Raw genomic sequence first — 22164 nt, forward strand, 5'->3', positions numbered from 1 at the left:
ATCCTTTGACAGCTATATATGTGGAAGAGAGAATATTTATTTAGGGAATAGCTAGTTATCAACCACAAAAAAAAAATAAAGATGAACTGAAGATTTAAAAAATGATTTGTGGGAGAGGGTGTGGGCTCTGGGAGGGAGTTTAGATGTGGGAGGGGGTGCAGGTTCCAGGACAGGGCTCAGGGCTGAGGTAGGGGGTTAGGGTGCAGGAGGAGGCTCAGAGCTGAGGAAGGGAGTTGAAGTGCAGGAGGGGGTGTGGGGTGTGGGCTCCAGGAGGGAGTTTAGATGTGGGAGGGGGTATAGGTTCCAGGACAGGGCTCAGGCTGAGGTAGGGGGTTGGGGTGCAGGAGGGGGCTCAGGGCTGGGGAAGGGGGTTGAAATGCAGGAGGGCGTGTGGGGTGCAGGCTCTGGGAGGGAGTTTGGGTGCGGAAAGGGGTTCCAACCTGGGGCAAGAGATTCAGGTGCGGGTGGGGATGCGAGGTCTGGGAGGGAGGAGGGAGTTAGGGTGCAGGATGGGTTCCAAAGTGGGGCAGGGGCTTTGGGATGTGGGCTGTGACTGGGCAGCACTTACCTCAGATAGCTCCTGGTCTGTGGTGCAGCGGCGCTAAGGTAGGCTCTCTGGCTCCATGCTGCTCCTGGAAGCAACCGGTATGTCTGGCCCCTAGGCGGAGAGACCCAGGGGCTCTGCATGCTGCCCACACCCAGAAGGCAGTGCCCCCGCAGCTCCCTTTGGCTGTGGTTCCCAGACAATGAGAGCTGCGGAGCCGGCGCTGGGAGCGGGGGCAGCATGCAGAGCTTCCCAGATCGCCCCTGTACTTAGGGGCTGGACATGCCAGCCGCTTCTGGGGAGCTGCGCAGAGCCAGGGCAGGCAGGGAGCCTGCTTTAGCCCTGCTGCGCTGCCGGCCGGACGTTTAACAGCCCGGTCAGCAGTGCTGACCAGAACCACCAGGATCCCTTTTTGACCGAGCATTCAAGTGGAAAACTGGGTGCACTGCCACCCTAATAGACTAGTCATCTGCAAAATTACTAGGTGTAGTGAATTCTTAGATTGTTTTTGTTGTTTTTTTTCCTACTTTTTACCTTCTAAATGTTAAGTTTTGTCTTCACTGTTTCAATGGAGGTCTTCACTGGAAGAGCCAGCAATGTGAGTTAGCCCTGAAGGGAAGAGGAGGAGATGTTGAATCTTTAACATAATGGCCTTTCTTCCAACTGTTCATGAGGCATTTGAATTCAAAAGTTGTTAAGGAAAAACAAACAGAGATTTAAACAGACTAAATAAAAAATCACTTCCCCATCAGTGAATCTGCTTTCACTTCTGTGGAGTTTGTGATATCCTAAGCCTACTCATTCTCTAGTCACCCAGAAAGTTGTTTGTTTATTATTAATAACAATAATAATTGCCAATGCTACCCTTTGATTTTAATTTAATTTTTGAACTGGTTAGATATTGAAATTCTGGGTACCCAAAAGTACACAGTCACCAAAAAGATCAGTGAACACCAAAGTATGGTCCCACCATCAGGCCTATCTGGTGTTGAAAATCTGTGGTCCAAATATTCAGTAACCAAAAAATTACCTGATAAATAATGGTCTGGGGTTTCAGCTAGTATTTCATCATTAGTACCACTACTCATAGAATGAAGGAGACACTATCCCCTCACTGCAACATAAGTAATAGTGATGGATGAAAAAACTTGGAAGACAGTATTCACTACTTTTCACAGCCGAGGAACTGGAAAACACAGAGGCATGAATTATGTGGCTTTCATCTCTTTGTTCTCAAGAACATCCTTCCAGCAATGTTCATCGTCACTGGATGGAAGGCTGATGCTATCCCTCTTATAATTTATCTAGTGTTTTTAATATTCTGGTTATTGTATTATGGAGAAAACAATGGATGTTTTTCACATAGGCTATAGTTACTCATCAGTTTCTAGCCCTGATGAGTCATGAAACTTCAGACTGTAAACCTGTCAGTGGTGCAAGATGAATATTGGCTCTCTTGGGCCTCAGGCCAGTGCAATTTTGTAGGGAAGAATTACACAATTTGCTGGGAAAGAAGTAAACAATTCTCTGTTTTGCAGCTGTTTGAAATGGCAGCTGTTTGAAACTATTCAGAGGTGCAGAATGTTAGAGATATTGTGTTAGGTGTATATTACTAGCAAAATATATCACTGCAACACGTATTTGTCTTGTCTGGCTCTCTAATATGAAGCTTTCATTTAATGGCAAATGTAATAGTAAAATGTATAGTGGTCACCATTAAAATTTTTGGGTCCTGTGTTGATCCCCTTACTGCACAAGTAAGCCCTGTACTCTTCAGTCTGGAGTAAGGGTATCAGAATCTGACTTTTTACATTTTTGCTTTTCAAGCAGATAATGTTCACAGTAATCCTTATCTGTAGTACAGATAAAAGCTGGGAATGTGATGGTAACATATATGCAAGGGAGTGTGTGTGTGTGGTGGGGCGGGTAGATGTGTGGGTAGATAGATAGATCGATTGATCCATGAAGTTATGCCAGTTTGCACTAACTGAAGATCTGACCCATAAAAATGTGTTTAAATATCCCTGGGGAAAATTCCTGTAACTATATAATAAATGAACTTTTGCCTGCCTCAGGTGCTCTCTTTTCGCCAATCAGTCTCTAATGAAACTGTTGTTAACATCTCTAACTTCCAAGAAACTGGCAAACAGGCTTTTCTTTATATTTATTCATTTTTGTATTTCCTCCTTTTTTCACCCATACTGGACATTTATCTCCAAATTGCATTGATCCAGGGTGTTGGAGGTACAATATTAATTTCTGATCCAAAAATAGTTTTAAGGTTGTATATGTCATGACCATCAAATCTAACAACCCCTGCCTTACCCTTTGGGATCCCTCCTTTCCAAGGGCTTATAGCATTTGTTTGCAGGCTTGAACAGGGGTGGCACAGAATATTAAAGTTTCAAAACACCATGATTTATGGAAACCCCCTTAAGTTATTTTTAGAGGTTTAAAAATCTGTTAGAACTATTTTTTCTGTGCCTCCAGGGCTTGAACATGCTAATTAAGTTGTCTTTACTAGTAGTGGGATATTAAAAAGTAGCACTAATAACAAATTTTATAACTGTAAAAAAAAGTTTCTAAGATGTATCAGAGGCAAAATACATTTGGTATACAAGTGTTATTGGCAGTGTTCTGGGAAAACTTTCCAGAACCGGGTAATGTGACTATTACAAACAATACCATACACAGAGAAAGCAGAAAGGAATGGAATGGTGTAAAGGAATGGAGAAGCAATGAGTGAGTTAAGCGGATCATGCTGAACACATGACGAAACGTCTGTTATGTCTCTACCATCATATATTTTGTTACGTTTATAGATTTAGGGATTCCAAATAATGATTATTTTATATTCTAGACAGACAGATGGACTTGTATGCGCGCGCACACACACACATACACACACACACACAGAGTTTTTGCTGGTAGTAGTACTTAAAGTTAAGTTTGTTAATAGTTGCCGCTATTTTGGATGCTCACAATTTTCTAGGTTATTTCCATTTTTTATGCTGAATTTTTCAGTTTTAGGACTCAACCAAACTATGGGTTTTTTTAAAATTAAGTTTGAAGAACTATTCTTCTGCCATTTTTTGCTGTGATTCAAGTGAAAAAAATAAATAAACATCACACTTATTTAAAAATATTAGCCACATATTCATGGGTTTAGTCTCCTGGGACAGCTTCCACATAACTTGTATATATCTCATTGAAACAACGATGTTTTCAATGAACAAAACAAAACAAAAACGTGCCCCAACATCAGGGACTGATTATAATCGTGAGTGAAGAAAAACTCTTTCCAGATTGCATAGTGCCATGTTAGCGGAACAGTATGATGCTCGGAATTCGAAGTTTTCTTTTAAAATAAATGCTTTTTTGTTTCTGAAAAAACAGCCAGTCACAGAGGTGCTGCTGCTGTGTTAACTTACTGTTTCAGAAAACAGTCTCTAGACAACCATTCTGTACCCTGTTGACACCACAGTCCTGCATGGATCATCCCCTGCCTCTACAGAAGCAGGACCAGGCTCAGGCTTATTAAGCCTATGCACCATCCCCCTTTCCTGATCCCTGTGAAGAGCCATCTGGGATGGGGCAGGTGCTCAGATAGTAACAGTGGTTGTTACTTGTAAATATTTAGGTAGATAAGACCTGGCAATGCCCTTTGCCCTGTCAGCAGTGTGGAACCTGCAGTACACTTATTACAGCATACGCTTATGCCCACTTTTCCATAGAGATCTTCCACACCCTGGAATCCTTTTAAAAAAGGTCTGCTGGGCAGCTGAGCCTGAGGAGCCCTCCCTCCTTTATCCTCCCTCTCCCATGTCAGAGCCTCACATCTCGTGGCAGGACTTTAAAACACACAAACTTTTTAAAAATAAATTTCCTCTGTTTAAAGAAAAAATCCAAGTGAATGTAGCAGTCCTGAGAGGTGGTGGGTTGTCAGCTCTGGAGATTCAAGTGGTGGCACAACACAATGAGGAGCTTGTGCTTCGCAAACTGTCCTGCCAGTCTGCCTCAACCCTGAACAAAAATACCACCTGGATGAGTGAGGGGCGTAGTTCGTTCTCCATCTCTGTTCTATTCCTGGCTTTTCTGACATGTTTGCTAATGGTGATGTGGACAGTTGTTAGCTAGAAGCTGCTTTGACATTGCCAGCTCATTCCACACAGGTCACCATCTGATCCTGTAGTAATTACCGTCTGGATTTGTCCCAGTGACTGATAGCAGAAAGGCGGTGTTGTAGTGCTTCAACAAATTCTTTAGACAGCCATTCCCTAAAATATTTCATAAAGTAATCAGCACATTTTTTGATTGTGCTTTTCTGCTTGACTGCAGAGATTCAATGTTACTTGTCCCAGACAACAATCTACAACTGCTGCTGACAGTACAGAGAAATCACAAAGTGATCTGGTCATAGAAGTTGTGATCTTTGAAAGAAAATGTAGCTATTCCTAAGCTTAACTCTTTCATACCCGGTCTGAGTCTATTTATGAACTACCTGCCTCACTGGGAGGTAGCAGAACTTGGCCCTCAATTATACCAGTGTAAATGTGGAGTAAGTCCATTGATCACAGTGGAGTTATTGATTTATACTGGTGTAATTAAGAGTACAGTTTGTTTGTAGGGAGAGGATAGCAAAAATACTAACCCAACCAATAGGCTGGGGAAATCTCTGTCAAGGAAGGTAACCAGACTTTCCAAACTACTGTGAGAAATTTTAGCTTGCTTTGTGGACCTAAGTCAATGTACATCAAAACTGAACGCACGTTAAATGGAATTCTAAAAGAATATTTAATGCCATTTTGTCTACAGCTAGAGTAACAATCTGTTTTTTTCCCCTAACTGTGTGCAGGCTGGCATGGCTTTGACCTATGATCCAACAGCTGCTATACAGAATGGGTAAGTAACATATGTTTTTCATTCCTTTTTTAAATTATTTGCGGGGCTCTCTTTCCAGTTTCTCTTCCTGCAGTGAAACTCATTGAGAAGCAAATTCATCCAATAATCATTTTATATGGCTATGTCAATGTGCACTGTCAAGTACATTTTATAGTTTTCATTTTTGTTTTTATTCTCTGTTGTGTGTAATATCTACTTAAACAAAAAGTTTCTTTTCCTAATAGTTTCCATCTCCATTTGGCAAACACTGTTTTTCCCCATTATTCACTTTATTTTAGTTAAAATAATTATTGTGAATGCCAGCATGGTTTGTGTAATAAGATTGTTACTTAATCTGAGTTCCTTCTGCTAGCTGGATGGCTGTCACAGCATTGCCTGAACAAAAAGGCTGAAGACAAAGCCTTAGGTTAGTTTTTGAGCAAAAGAGATTTAGGCTAGACTTACAAACTATGCTGACCTTCATTTTTCACCCACAACTTCCTGAGACAAATAATTGAGGGTGCAATTTTTGAAATCTGCCTGCATACTTTAATCATTAACTATCTGACCACCTGATTATACCTGCCATTAATAATTTCCAGCCAGATGATGATGGTTTTAAAATAGGATGTGTTTTGGGTCTAAAATATTTCACAGTGGCCGTTTAACCAAAGGGACGTTGATTGTAATAATTGTTTTCTACATGGCCATCAGTTAAAAGTGTGACCTCACTAAATTCCATACAAGCACCTGAGCGACTGTCATTGTGGACCTCCTGTGCATGAAGGGAAAAAGATATGAAACATTCGAAACTCTTGTTTGTTTTTTCAGTATCTCCTAGAGCATAGTTCAAATATTTAAAAACAAACATTCCAAGTATTTGAAAACAAATGAACGATGATAATTAATACTTTTCAACTTCGCTCAACTTTACAAATGACATCCCTCTGAGGTAGATTTTCGTTTTGGGGGTGAAGATGATAAAGCAGAGCAGTAAAGTGACTTATCCAAGACCCCAAAGGGAGCTTTGTCAGAACCCTGATTTGAACTCTGAAGGTGCAATTTTTGAAATGTGCCTGCATACTTCAATCATTAACTATCTGACCACCTGATTACACCTGCCATTAATAACATCACCAGAGTTTAATAACATCACTGCTCCTTGATTCAATGATTTCCTTTTAACTCCCCCACAATTCATCTGTTAGTGTCTGTCCATCGTATGGATGCAATTCTGTATCATTTTTCACATGCATACTTACATATTTGATGGTATATATTTTGTTGCATTGCTGTCATGGATAAGTGCAATCAAAAACTAGCTAATGGGATTTGTGCTGCTTAAGTGTGGGAGCACCTTGATGTTTGGCTGGCAAAGTGAACAAATATGATTCAATATGTTCAGGTATATTGGACTGTATCACACACTGTATTTTAGCACAGTTTTTCAGGTAGTGAGTATTCTTGTGTAATTCTTTAGCAATAATGGGAGATGAGCAGCTAAAGTCTGAACATCAAGTTGAGCACATACTCCAGTACTTGCAAAAGCAAGACATTATACTTGTGCTTGTAGCAAGATTGAGCAGGCCTATTCATGAGACCCATGGAGCTCTGCACAAAGCTGGTAAAATCCCGCTAACTTATTTGAGAGGTGTGGCTTGTTAACTCCACCTGGCTTACAACAGAGGTGGAGTGGCTTTCAAGGGAGAGGCAACAGGATCATTAGGACAGGGGAGGGAAAACCTAGGGACAGCCAATCTCAAGGAGGAAGCCTAGGATGAGATTTGAGTTACTGATAAAACTAACCTCTAAGAAGGTTAACTGTACCTGTTAGCAAGTCTTAACTCCACACAGGATATGAGGAAGGTGGAAGTGGCTGTCTAGAGAGAGGCAGCTAGGACAGAGGTGGCCCTGGAAAGCTCATGGAGGAGCTAAACTTTATGTTATGGTATTGTTCTTGAGGTCTCAACAGAGCCAAACCTTAAGGAAAGGAGTGAGTCTGGACTCTAACTGAGAGTCTGTGTGTTCTCCTAATGACAAAAATGGGATTCAGTCCAATCACTGTGTACTGTCAGTTTTATTACTGTATGATTGTATATTTTCTTTTAAAGTCCATAGCAAAAGTAAAAAAAAAAGGGAAGTTTTCAACAACAACAAAACAAAGTTGTTTCCCCAACAAAGTAATGGATCATTCTCTTTTGAGACTACTAAGTTATAGGGCTTGATTCTCCATTCCATTACACTGTTTTTATGCCAATGGAATGCCGTTAAAATCAATGGAGTTACACCAGCATAAAACTGGTGTAATGGAGTGGAGACTCAGGCCCTTAGTGTACAATAACAATGCAAGATGAACATCTGAAGTACCAGTCACGGCACACTGTGCTGCAGAAGCTCTATTCCTCGCTCAATCTCTCTCTGCCTTTTCTGTCTTGTAATCAGGCTTTCTTGAACTGCGTTTATAAAGGCACTTGGATTTTATTTCAGGGAGCAAGTACATAGTGCTACCTTATCAGTGTTACAATTCATTATATTACTATTAGTTGTTTAATGCACTTGTACAAGAGAATACAGAAGTCTTCTATGTGGATTGTAAACATACTCATTTAAAATGTTGCTGAGGTTTTAGTCCTGTTTTGAGTGTAAGATTGCAGCATACTGTATCAGTTTAATATTGATAGCTGGGGGACTATACTATGGATTTGCAGAGCAATGGAATCGATATTCAGAGGTGTTTTCCATCTCTGACAGCTGACTCTGTGGCTTGTTGCAATGGAAACTTGCTGCTGTGATAATTCTTGGTAATACTCTTACATTATGTTAGCCTCAGAATGCTATTCATGAATCTGACTTTTTCAGTACTACCTATGGACATGAGGCATGAGCAAATGGTGTTTATTTCTGGGCAAATAAGGTCTTGCCATTGTGCACGTTCTATGCAAAAGGTTGCACACTCTCCCATAGGATAGTACCCTATTGACATTTTTGGCAGTGTCTTACAAAGAGTCAAATCTCCCAATCTAGCTAGCTTTTTGATGGAGTGAAATATGAGAACTATTAGACAACAAAAACTTTCCTTCGAGCACTGCTTGTCCTGTGTGCTAGATATCTGATATCCCGTTATCGTGAACACGGTTCTATTAAAGTGATTTATAAATCTCTCCTTATAAACTTTTCTTATGGCAATGGGAGCTGTGTGAATGTATCCCAGAGCAGACTTTTACCTGTAACAAGGTGTGAATGTGTTTCTCTGTGCACATAATATCCACATAAAAAAGATCCATTTTTTTTTTAATGAAAGAGCAGCCTCCACTTTGCAGGTGCAGTTTGCAACTGCAAAATTTGTACCTGCATTGTTGCAGTTGCTTTTGAGTTGGAGATATGTCCACCTATAGCAACTTGATTGCAGGTGGAGGGTCAAGTCATTTTGATTTGCACCTGCAAATGATTTTGTGTGTGCAGATTGCACCTGCAGAAAGAGAGACTAAGCCTCAGTCTTTGAGAATGCACATATATAAGTCATAACATATAGGTCGATTACCTCCAAATCTACAATTCTGGTAAAGTACTGGGCTTTCCAATGCCAGTGAATTTGGGGACCAAATTCAGTGATGAGTCTAGAAGGGCCAAAAAGGAGTCAAAGCTGGTGTCACTTCTGCCAGTTCTCTCCTCCACCCCCCTCTAGTGTATACATTGGCAGCTAAGATTTCTAGATTCCACTAGATGCATGCATTCATTCATTCTCACAGTCACCAACATGTAACTGTCACCTCACATCTCCTCAAGTTAAGTCTAAAGAAGTTTGTGGTGCCACAAAAACCAAGAGGCCACAGAGAGAAGCAGAGCAAGAAAAGCAACTGTCAGGAGAGTATAGCAATGCGTGCGTCAGAGTAGGCTCCTCTTTACATTTCACTCGTACCCTTTCTTTGGAATCCACAGCATGTATGTTACACAAGTTCAGACTCCATCAGTGAATGGGTGTCAGGGAGTTTTGGTGGGATGTTTGTGAGGTGCCTCTAGGAGAGACAGCACACTACTCACAGCACAAGGAAAGAGGTGTCTAAGGTCAGGGCTGGCTCTACTGTTTTCGCCGCCCCAAGCAGCGCACTGAATTGCCTCCGCGGACGGCATGGGCAGTCCCTGTGCCCTTAGGGCGGCAGGCGCATTTCTGCAGTGGTGGCAATTCGGCGGCAGCTTCTATGTGTAGCTATAGCTGCCGCGGACAGCTAAACATAGAAGCTGCTGCCGAATTGCCACCACCGCAGAAACCCGCGTGCCACCCTAAGGGCACAGGGACTGCCCCCGCTGTCCGCAGCAGCATTCCGTGCGCTGCTTGGGGGCAAAACAACAGGAACTGCCGCCCCTTACAGATTGCCGCCCCAAGCACCAGCTTGGAATGCTGGTGCCTGGAGCCGGCCCTGTGTAAGGTGGCTTTAAATTACCTCCCAGTTCTGGGCTGCTGCAACAGGGAACTGTCTAATCTATGGCACCCCAAGCCAGACTACCTTTGGGCAGCAATGCCATTGAGCATTGCCATTGTCCACTGTGCCCTCATGACCTCCAGCTCCTGCTTCTGCCCCCAGCATACCGTCTACACCTGGACTTGTAGAGGGGGTTTTGGAAGACATTCTGCAGCAGACTTGCTCAGTTCCTTCACTGAGGGAATTCTCCCTGAGAAGGATGAGGCTTTTCCACCCCTTTCCACTGCAGAGTATGGCCCAATGTCATTAAAATTACAGTACAACTGTAGGCTTGTTTTTCCTATTAAGTTGTTTGTTCTGTCAAAATTCTCTCCTTTCTTTTCTGTGGTGCCCTGGAATGTCTCTGAGTGCCCGGATAATTTGTTTAAAATGATACCTGTTTGATAGCATTCCAGACCATGACAGACAAATAGCATTGATGGGGAGTTGAGAGGCATGTATTTTTCACATTACCCGAGTGTGTATTCCAAAAGCTTATATAATAGTCACATAGCTACCGCTCTAGGCTGAAAATGAAATGGTGAGCTGTCTATAGAGTTATTGGCTTAAGCAAGGAATCAGCATTAGGGGATCAAATAGGACGTGGTTTCTCTCCTCAACTGTCTTCCACCTGATAACTCTTACCTTGAGTGGCAGTATTTTAACTTCCTAGAGAGTGAAATAACATTCCATATTTGATGGACAGGATTAGAACAGTAAGAACAAAAATGCATTGTTTTCTCTAAAGGGTTCCCTCTTTACAGTATCTCTTTACTTGTGAGGTTTATTTATATTTCTATTGTGCAGTTCCCTGCGGAGTTTCCTGTAAATTCTGCCGTTTTCATTTATGGTCTACAGCTTGCCTCGGTACATTTGCTAAAAGATAGCATGGCCAAAGTGAAATCTGATTAGCCATTCACTGGGAACAGATCACTTGTGGTCAGCAGAGTATTCTAACAGGACTAGGGAAAACATATGCGTTGTGCTAATGTCACAGGTAAATGTATTCAAAAAATTCTTTGGTTTTAAATAACAGCGTCTGTTCGGTCCCTGCTGAACAACAGTGTAACAAAAAATGCTGCTTCTCCTTCTGTCTTCTCCTTCATTATCTCATAAATAGGATACATGCAAAATGTTATATGGAGACATTTTACAAACAGCTGTCTGGGCAGCACTCTTAGGCAATATAGAGATTCTTAAAAATGGCAATTTATTCCTATGTTTTTTCCAGAGTTCAGCCTGCTGCCCTTGCTATTTTAAAATCGTATCCGTTTTCACTATTTCAAATAATTTCATTTCTCTTCTCCCCCACTCTTTTTGGACATTTTCTTCCAATGTTCAAAGGAGGGAGCCTGCTTTTCCCAGCCTACCTGTTTCTCCTGACTCAGTGATTTATTTTACTCCTCATCCAGAATCTGCTACATTAAATAGATTGATTAGTATTAAATCCTGATTTGTCAAAGCGATGGTTAATCAGTGTGCTAGTGTGAAAAAAAAAAGATAATGTTGTTTTGTTGCATGGCTCTTGTGGAAGGCTACTGTTAATTTCCTTTCCTCAGTGTGGGGGAGATGTCGTCATAGGAAGAGGAAGAATACATTCTAATTCACCCCTCTGCAGAAAGCATCTCTGCAAAATCCTATCACCACTTATACCCAGTGCATGCCTCAAGTGATGTGCTCGACGTAGAAATAAAAACGATAAAATAAATCAGAGGTTGAGATTTCCAGAGCTATCTAGAGGAGTTAGAAACTAGGCAAGGTGGGTGAGGTTAATATCTTTTATTGGACCAACTTCTGTTGGTGAGAGAGACAAGCTTTCAAGCCACACAGAGCTCCTCAAGTCTGGGAAAGATACTCTGAGCATCCCAGCTAAATGCAAGGAAGAATAGATTGCTTAGCAAAAGTAGTTAAAAACAAAAACAACCCATCAAATGTGGGTGAATGCTTTTCACAAAGCGATCACTCTATGTCTGACCTATCAGTTCTCATCCTTGAAGGAAACCTGCACAACACTTTCAAAAGACAAGCCTGGAAGTCAGAGATGACTCGTGCCTGCTGATAGTGGGGAGCACAATGTAAAGGGGGGAGCATGTGACCACTCCATGCGTTGCCTCTGGGAGGAACCTTCCAGCCCCACCTCCCTGGGGCAGGGCAGCCAATCCCATCGGCTCCTGGTGGGGGGCGAGCATAGGAGCAGGGAGCATGTGCCTCTGGGCGGGGACTGTGGCTGGCCCTGGCCCAAGGAGACCCACAGTGTCTCCCCTGAGCTCTGGCATCCTCACAGATACTTTAGCAGGGGTGTCCTAACTCAGGCTGAACAGAGGGACTCTGCTCCCAGCACCTTCCCCAGCGACCCTGGGTAGGGGGCAAAGGGGACAGGACAGAACCACTTCTCACACCAGTTGAGGGTGGACACTCAAGGTCACTGACTCTGCAATGCAGCGGCTGTCTGCGAGAGAGGCCAGTTGGGGAGGAAGTGGTGGCCCTCCTGCTCTGCTCCCTGCCTGGGCCAGGCTGCCGGAGACAGGGGACGAGCAAACCAGACCCCCTCAATCCTTGGCACATTTCTGGCTTGCTCCCCTGCCAGCAGGCTGAGTAAAGCAAGCCCTGCAAGGGCAGCTCGGCGCTCACAGGAATCTGCAGGGGCTCTCCCACCCACATATCACCTCTACTGGGAACTTAAATTGATAACTCTGCTAGACACCAAAAATCATGTATTGAACAGAGACACTGGATTTATGACTTATTTACAACAACTTATTACAATGTGTAACCCACTAACCCTCTCTTTTTGTCTATAACTGCAGAGGTGTTAACCAGCCACTCTACCTTGAATATCTGCTAATTACTTATGCTGAGCAATCTGTTCCACCTTGCATTTAGCTGTGATGCTAAGGGTACCTTTCCCAAGTCGGAAGAAGAGCTCTGTGTGGCTGGAAAGCTTCTCTCTCACTAACAAATGTTGGCCCAATAAAATATATCACCTCACCCATCTTGTTTCTCTAATATCCTGAGTCTGATACCGTTACAACTATACTGTATACAACTAGGGAATAATTTCAATGGAAGAGATGCATTTTCCTCTTCTAGACTGATATGAAAATCTTAACCAGTGTGTCCAGTAACTGTAGCTATCCTGTAATAAGCAAACTGAAGGAATATGCATAGAATATATTATCGTCAACACTGAACTATTCAGATCTGAGAGAAAATAGTTACCGTATGCGTAAATTAGATCAATATCAGGGTCTTTGATATGGTCCAAGAAGCTTTCCTAGACTAGATTGTACTCTGTAAAATCAACCACCTTTGCATTTCAAATAGCTGCTTTCTCCATTTCTGAAGGAGAGTTTTCCAAAGTTCTGTGCTTCTTAATGCTTTCTGTAGGTGTAGAAGAAAAAAATGATGTCTTCTGCAAATGATCTTGATAGTGAAATTGAGGGGGAGGGAGAAAACCAACAAAATTCATAGAGCCACATCATCCTTTTTTATTATTGTTTTGGAGAGAAAAAGATATAATTGTCTTTGCCCAGTGGTGGCAGTGGATCAGTTAAGTGGAGTCTGGCTATCAAGAGCCTCAAGAATCTTCCTTTTGTCTTCTGTTTGCAGATTTTATTCCTCACCGTACAGTATTGCAACAAACCGCATGATTCCACAGACATCTATCACGCCATTCATTGCTGCTTCCCCTGTCTCTACATATCAGGTATGTCAGATTTGCATGCATCTCAGTATATACCCCCACTCGACGATTATGTTTTGGATGTGGACAAAGGCAAAACGTATACAGCAGAAAATTGTGTGTGTGCCTGCACGCTTTACTCATGCTTTAAACCAAGGCTTTTTTAGTAGCACTCAAATTTCACTTAGTGTAGGGCAGGGGTCAGCAACCTCTGGCACGCGGCTCGCCAGGATAAGCACCCTGGCAGGCCAGGCCAGTTTGTTTACCTGCCACATCCGCAAGTTCGGCCGATTGCGGCTCCCACTGGCCACAGTTCACCGCTCCAGGCCAATGGGGGTGGTGGGAAGCTGCGGCCAGCACATCCCTCAGCCCACGCCACTTTCCGTAGCCCCCATTGGCCTGGAGCAGCAAACCATGGCCAGTGAGAACCGCAATCGGCCGAACCTGCGGACACGGCAGGTAAACAAGTGGCCTGGCCCTCCAAGGCGCTTACCTTGGTGAGCTGCGTGCCAGAGGTTGCCAACCCCTGGTGTAGGGTATCAAGCATTTTCTGGATTCTTTACAGTAAGTAATAAATGCCACCATGCTTTTGTCCTATTTCAATCGCTTTTTCAAGAGCTCAGCATTTTGCTTCATTTCCAGTTGACACTAGCAAAAGCTTGTCATGCTTAATGAGATGTTTGGTCATTATGGCTTCTTTTCATTGGCCACATTTTAGAGAATGCGCCTTTTTAGTCATTTAGTTTGTCGTCTTCATGTTTTGACCTTTTGCTTTCAGCTGTACTTGCCTCAATGACCTCCATTAACAACACACATTCCTCTTGAGCAGCACCCTGCAAAGCAAGACATTGGGGGAACACAGTTTTTATAGCTGTCTTCAGGCTGCCACCCATTGTGTATTTTGGAGTTTCTGTTCTCACCAACTCCTCCCAGTCTCCCCAAAATAGTTTTATTGTCCAGGCCTCCTTTTTCTGTATCAAGTTTCCATTGTGAAATCCTTGTTGTGGCTTTTCTGAGGTGATGTCAAAACATTGCTGCATAGATTTATTTGCAGGCGATATTTTTGGAGTGGAACACCTCCAACATATAGCTAGTCATTACTGATGTGAGGAGCAGAAGTACTGAGTTTTTCCCACATTATCGTGAGGAACATTTCTGTCAGGCCATCAGAGTTGAAACCATGCACAAAACGTATCCCTAAAACTTACCAAGATGGATAATTTTCATTGTTATTTGGGGTTGTTTTCTGTAAGTATTTATGGTTGAATTTAGTGGTCATGAAAATGGGAAACTTCTGGCACTCACTTTAACCAGGTACAGTGCAAGTGTTATGTGCTGTTTCCTATACCAGTCAGTTCCAACCTGTAGCCTCACTGCTCTTCCAGTCCTGGTGCCTGCTTCAGAAAATTCCACCAGACTTTCAAAACTACATTTAGGGGTTTTGTTGTTGTTGTTGTTGTTAGGTTTTTTTTAATATGAAGAAAATGTCTGCAGTATACTACCACTACGCTGAGATACCAAAATTATTTTAATTTGTATAGGAAGGGATCTCCAGAGGTAAAATTAATTAAATCTCACTCTACTCCACAACTCGGAATTCTTAAGCTTGAAGTGTATGTAAAATTTTTCACAGAGAGAACTTCCAAATGGCAGCACAAAGGGTAAAATTTTCAAAATCTCTTAAATGGCCTAGCAGCCCCTTTTCCCAAGCTTTGAATGAGACTTTCAAAATTACTTTCTGAGGTATATAAGTCACTTTTGAAATGAAGACTTAAACATGATGGCACTAAAGAGCTTTTGAAAATTTTACTTGAAGTTTCAGCCTACTGTACCATCTATTGGATAACACACTTCATTGGATAAAACAGAGGAGCACAGACAGTGTGTGGTCTTGCAGACTTCTGAAAATAGCGGAAACATTACTGAATGGGATCTGAACGTTTCTATGCCAATAAGATTACAAGACATAAATGAATTTTGTCTCCTTGTAGGTTCTTCCTGAAATTAGCTCACTAATAGTTGTTATTGTAACAAGTGAAAAGGATGCTTGCAACTGAATTCACTGAGAAAAGAAATCTCTGTTTAAAACTGTTTTGTGCTAATGAAAGTTGTTTGATATGCAGGTCCAGAGTACTTCGTGGATGCCTCATCCGCCCTACGTTATGCAACCAACAGTAAGTGGATATTTCCTCGCATCCAACTAAACCTGTATGTAGCAGATTCCTACCTCTGCTGGGCAGCACTAGATCACTGGAAAAGTTATAAGAGCGATCAGCTACTCCATTAGATGGGAATCTTTTGTCATGCATGTCCAGGTCTCACTTCTTTAAGGAATAATATTTGTATTCAGTATAAAGAGGAAGATTGGATCATATTTGTCTAGTTTTGTTGATTATATTAAGGGAATAAAAAACCCTTGAGTGTAGCCTCTGAATCATTACTTTATGGACTGTGAAATAACTGCACTCTTGGATATTTTGAGTTGCTTGGATGAACACATCTGCTACCCTTCCCCTGTATGTTTATCCATTCAAAAATCCTTTCTAACTGACATATATACTTGAAAGGATCCTTACTGCATCACTAACGTATTCCAAACACTGCAAGAGGTAAAACCCAGCTGTCTTAGATTCTCTGCAGAATTTGGGTCTACTCTCTGACTTGATCAGTCAACTCACATTTTTTCTGTCTTGAAAAGTTTGCTTCATCAAATATTATAAAGCACTCAGAACAGCACTCAAATACATGTAGCATCATTCATTAAAAATAAGTAGTTCTGCAAGTTTAGTTTTGCTCACAAAGTACTTTTGACAGTGTTATTTAAATGCCAGCAAAGTATTAAATGGATTCAACACACTGAATACATTTGTACAGATTGCCTGAATTGTGGAGTGCTTTGTTTGTTTGTTCGTGTGTGTTGTATTTGGCCAACTTATCGGATACAGATTGACATTAAACTGTTGCTTATTCACAATCAAATATTTATTCCACATCAACACATTTTGAGTAATTGATTTAGCATGAGGAGAGCAAATGTAATGTGAAGATGCAGAGCATCAGTTTTTTACAATATCTGTTTTCCCACTTGTGCAAGTATTTTGATGTTATAATAATAATAATAGTTTTATTTATGTGGTGCCTATCTGCTGAATCATGATATCTTGGAAGTGAATTTCTCTGTCCATGAAATTGGGGTAGCTGCTTTCACTAGCTAGAGTTAGGCATATAGTAGTATGGATATAATTATCTTACCTGTGGACCAAAATCCTGATCTGAAACACCCATGCTCATTCACCATTATTGCTCTCCTGAGCAGAGTCTTACAGATTTTTTAAGCTGTGCAGTGGTCTGATCACGTGATCAAATGCCTACTCAATGCTCAATTGAAACAACCAAGTTTATTGCACTTGCATCCAAATCTAGATGCAAATCCATGTCTCCTTGAGGGAAAGAGAGCACATAAAGCTCCCTACATCCAACAGTCGGGAGGCGTGTTCCAGTGAGAGTTTTTATAAGCACAATGAAATCTGTTCTCTAACTCTTCAGACATAACTGCGGAACATAAGAAATGTTAGAATCCCACACATTGGTGAAGACAAGTAACTGTTTTCTAACCTGTGAAAAAACAGCAATCTCTGTAAAATACACAGGATTTACAGAGAAAATCCAAGCACTTCACTGCTCCGGTTTGAGATCCTTTGTTCCATATGACCACTTGGCTATTATTATAAAACACAGAAACTTCATTATGAAGCAGTTAAGGTTGTTTTTTTTTAATGCTTAATTTGGGGCAGGCATTAGATAAGGGAGAGATAGACTAAGTAGGTCAAAGTTCAGGGGGATATCGGTCAACAATGAAAACGGTCAACAATGCCAAGGAAAAATGTCACCCAAATCCAATGGCTTAATTATTAAAAATTTATGATGAGAAACCAAACAAACACTACATAGACAATTCAAAGAGCATAAAGATTAACAGCCTCTAAAATGTCAGAGCAATTGGCAACCTACATTTAACAGAAAAACAGGAATTTATGCCCTACTTTAAGCCCACCGTAGTTGCAACTCTGACTAGGGAATCTCTGCCAGGCACCTCAAGAAAATTAAAAACAACAAAATGGAGAACATCTGATTAAGGTAGGATTTCAGATTCTCCAGTGAGTTAGTGAAAGTGGTGGCTTTCCGATCCAATTAGTTATTTGTCTCTCCTCTTTCGTTTAGTATGTGACTTTGTTATCTAAAATGTCACTATTTTACTTGACAACATTTTACAAGATGACTGATTACAGTGTGTGTGTGTATTCTATGTGGCTGTATAATGTCACATTAGAAGCCAGTGCTGATAAAATTTTACATTCCCCTTGCTACGAAATGTAGGAACATTTTGTTAAGACTGTATTATTCTTTGTGAGCAAACATAAACTCTTTTAAGGAGAGTAATGTTCGAGTTACTTCTAATGCTGATGGTTAATGCTTTCTGTTCATTATAAGCATTCAGTAAATGATGTCACTGGATGATTAATTTTTCATTCTCAGAAGAAAGTTAAGATTTAACATGCTATTCATATTTAAACATGATGTAGTGCTCTTCATGATAGAAGAGCCAGGACTCTGTTGTAGTGAAGACAAAGGAGATGCTTTATTTGGGATGCTGTACGCACACACACAGACAGTCCAGCTTTCTCCCAGGTTCTCAAGCTCACAGACTGAAGGAAACAGCTGTGCTGCACAATGTAACAACCCAAAGAATATCTGGCTGCAACTGAGCGATCATGGAATGGATTGTTGACTACATGCAATGCTGGCCAGCTATTTATGTGGGAAAATGCCAGGAATGTATTTCCAGACATTACTGACCAAATAAGAGTAAAGTCTGACTTCACTTTGAAGGATAATGGGTAGAAATATTATTTTGAAAAACTTATGTTATACATAAATTCTATTAACTGTATAGTAGTTAGCTGCATGGAAATGAATATAAAAAGGATTCAACCTCTTTTTCTGATTTAGAATAATTAGCACAAATAATATTCTCATGGTGGCAAAATGAAGTCATGCCAAAGGAATACCCACATCTGTGTACCCCAAAAGCCACGTGAACTTGCAAACTGGAGATCTGCACATGCTTAGGTACTTTAGAAAATGAGATTTGGGCTCCTGAATCAATTAGATACTTTTAAAATGTTTGCCCATAGGATCTTTTGACTCAGGCACTTTTTTAAATTTTACCCTATGTAAATGTAATCTTCTCAATTAGATGGCTGAGCTGGCCGCACTATAGTCAACAAACAAACAAATCTCAAATATTCAATCAAGCTATATTAGTTGTTCCCCTTTCCTGTATGTCCTGCCTACGTTTACCAGCTCTGGAGGAAAACAAGCTCTGATAGCATTGTGACAAGGTGATATTGGAGTTCTCTTGACACAAAATTTAGTTCTGTTTGATGAAGCACAAATTTCTTTTTAATCTGTCACCCATCCCTGTCAGGAAAAACCATATACTCCATTGCTGCCTTGGAATAAGGGTTGAGGAAGAGAGATGGCAGAGTCCAAATATGAATGAAAAGTGAGTTATCCTGTGGATTTAGAGATTTTGCCATATTAGCATGTTTTTGTTGTATGATACCCTGCTATCCTTGAACACTCTCTGGTGGCTCATCAAAAACTTTGAACAACATTCTGTTTAAAGACAATTCAGAGAGAGGCAGAGGGAGATCTTGGGTTTTTCTTTTAATTACCTAATTTTTATGATCAGAATATTTGTTTTTAAAAGCTCATGTGTTCTTAATACTTGTTCTTCACTAAGGGCACAATTTGTAGGGCATCAGCATAAATACCATACACATACATTATCTGTGCATACATCTGTTTTTGCATTTGAGACCCCTCATGTGTGCGTGGAAGGCTAATAACTAGGGCCAAGTCTGCTTTATAGATTCTGTACAGTAGCTGCCGAGGGGATTGACCAGTCAAAGCAAGCATCATACCGGGATGGGAGGAAAGCACAGCAACACACAGGGTATGTCTGCTCTCCAGTCGGAGGTGCAGTTGCAACCGGGGTAGGCATAACCATGCTAGCTTTAATCTAGTTAGTGCAGTGACAAATAGCAGTGAGGATGTGACGGCATTGGATAGCAATGCAAATATGTACACAGGGATCCAGGCAGCTTGTACAGCTTACATGCCACATCTACACTGCTATAAAAAAAACTTCAAAAACAGACTCCAACGAGAAACTGCTGAATTGGAATTAATTTGCAAAATGGACACCATTAAATTAGGCTTGAATAAAGACTGGGAGTGGATGGGTCATTACACAAAGTAAAACTATTTCCCCATTTTTAATCCCCCTCCACATACACACGCTGTTCCTCACACCTTCTTGTCAACTGCTGCAAATGGACCATTTTGATTACCGCTACAAAAAGTTTTTTTCTCTCCTGCTAGTAATAGCTCACCTTAACTGATCACTCTCGTTAGAGTGTGTATGGTAACACTCATTTTTTCATGTTCTCTGTGTATATCTATCTTCCTATTGTATTTTCCACTGCATGCATCCAATGAAATGGGTTTTAGCCCATGAAAGCTCATGCTCAAATAAATTTGTTAGTCTCTAAGGTGCCACAAGTACTCCTGTTCTTTTTGCGGATACAGACTAACACGGCTGCTACTCTGAAAACTAACTAGACTATATCTAGTGCAGGTGTGTCTACCCAAACTGCAATCACACTTCCTGTTGCAGTAAGACATACACCCAAGGAAAGCCACTCATGTAGGATGGATTCCATTCTGATGATGCATTTCCAGTTGACACCGTAGATAAGTGAGTTTTGAAGGACTTGCTCGTATCCAGCCACAAGCCCCCGATCACTTCTGCCGAGGAAGGAGAGTATCCCAATACTCCATAAAGTAATCTTACTGATTTTTCAGTCTCTCTTGCCTTGTCCCATGTGAGAGGTAATTTGGCTTTCATTTTGTAAACTCAGTCCTTACTCAGGCAAAACTCCCATTTCAATGAGAATTTATCCTGAGTAAAGACTTCAGGATTTTGTCTTTTGATTGCAGTATACAAAGATAGAGTAAAATATACACACTCTCCTGCGAAAACATATCATTTTTCATTTTCTCACTGGCAACTTTGTTGTTTTGGATAATGCCCAAAATACCACAGTAGTCTGGCAGTGTTTTGATTCCTACTTCCTTGAACAAAGAAAGTTTAGTTCCTTGTACATGCTCATTAATAGCTCAGAAAACTATATTTTCTTGACTTCACATTTGTTGCTCTTTTTAGTAAGTTGATCCAGGAGTCCCTTGTGTGTTAGCATGTCTGAATGTAAAGAAACAAAGTGTGTTCTCTGTAGGCCATTTGTGTTCTATGTATGTGATAGTTCTGCTACATGATAGGAAAAATAAGCAGGAAACAATCCTTAGAAATTGAAATTGCCAGCTATTATTTTAACGTTTAGCTGTGTGTTTTTGAACGTGAACTTACTTGAACTTAGAAGGCTAAGGAGGTTAGAGATTGAAATGACTAACCACACACCAGTACCAAAACTCTACTGAACAGTTTTAATTCCAGTGTTTCCCGCGGCAGAAAATCAAGGACTGCCAATTCTATAACTGTGATAATCAAGGCAGTAATTGGCAATGTTCCTTTGGAACTAGCATGGGGTCATGTCTCCCTGCCCCTCACCCAATACCGTGTCCATATATAGAAATTGTCTCCAGACTACCCATGCATAACCACAAACTGAGAGTGCATTTACAGAATCTATCTAATCTCAGGTTTTAGTGTCAATCAACATAGTACTGAAGCTCAGAACAGTGACTCCTATAGATAGGGTAAAGGTAGAAAAGCAAGACATTTCATCCAAGTCTATGGGTACGTCTACACTACAGGATTATTCCGATTATACAAAAACCGGTTTTGTAAAACAGATTGTATAAAGTCGAGGGCACGCAGCCACACAAAACACAATAATTCGGTGGTGTGCGTCCATGTACTGAGGCTTGCGTCAATTTCTGGAGCGTTGCACTGTGGGTAGCTATCCCGTAGCTATCCCATAGTTCCCGCAGTCACCCCCGCCCATTGGAATTCTGGGTTGAGATCCCAATGCATGATGGTGCAAAAACAGTGTCGCGGGTGATTCTGGGTGAATGTCGTCACTCATTCCTTCCTCCGTGAGAGCAACGGCAGACAATCATTTCGCGCCCTTTTTCCCTGGACTGCACTGGCAGATGCCATAGCATGGCAACCATGGAGCCCGTTTTGCCTTTTGTCACAGTCACTGTATGTGTACTGGATGCTACTGACAGAGGCGGTACTGCAGTGCTACACAGCAGCATTCATTTGCCTTTGCAAGGTAGCACAGATGGTTACCAGTCGTTCTGTACCATCTGCTGTGCCATTGTAAATTGGCAATGAGATGACAGTTATCAGTTGTTCTGTACTGTCTGCTACTGTCATGGGTGCTCCTGGCTGATTTTCGCTGAGGTCGGCCGGGGGTGCAAAGACAAAAATGGTAATGACCCCCGGGTCATTCCTCCTTTACGTTGTATCTAAAAATAGAGTCAGTCCTGCCTAGAATATGAGGCAA

The 22164-nt window shown here is 41.4% G+C and overlaps 1 protein-coding gene across 8 annotated transcripts in view; it reads left to right on the plus strand.

The window, feature by feature from the left end:
• The window catches only part of RBMS3 (RNA binding motif single stranded interacting protein 3), a 977979-nt gene that overhangs the window by 875851 nt on the left and 79964 nt on the right, over positions 1–22164 (plus strand). For all 8 annotated transcript variants that reach the window (XM_050938458.1, XM_050938456.1, XM_050938457.1 and 5 more), the window contains 3 exons: positions 5400–5446; positions 13495–13591; positions 15691–15741. In XM_050938458.1, coding sequence (XP_050794415.1) covers positions 5400–5446; positions 13495–13591; positions 15691–15741 — 195 coding nt within the window. The remainder of the gene's footprint in view (positions 1–5399; positions 5447–13494; positions 13592–15690; positions 15742–22164) is intronic.

Source organism: Gopherus flavomarginatus, chromosome 2 (genome assembly GCF_025201925.1).
Source record: "Gopherus flavomarginatus isolate rGopFla2 chromosome 2, rGopFla2.mat.asm, whole genome shotgun sequence".
In the NCBI taxonomy this organism is placed as follows: domain Eukaryota; kingdom Metazoa; phylum Chordata; order Testudines; family Testudinidae; genus Gopherus; species Gopherus flavomarginatus.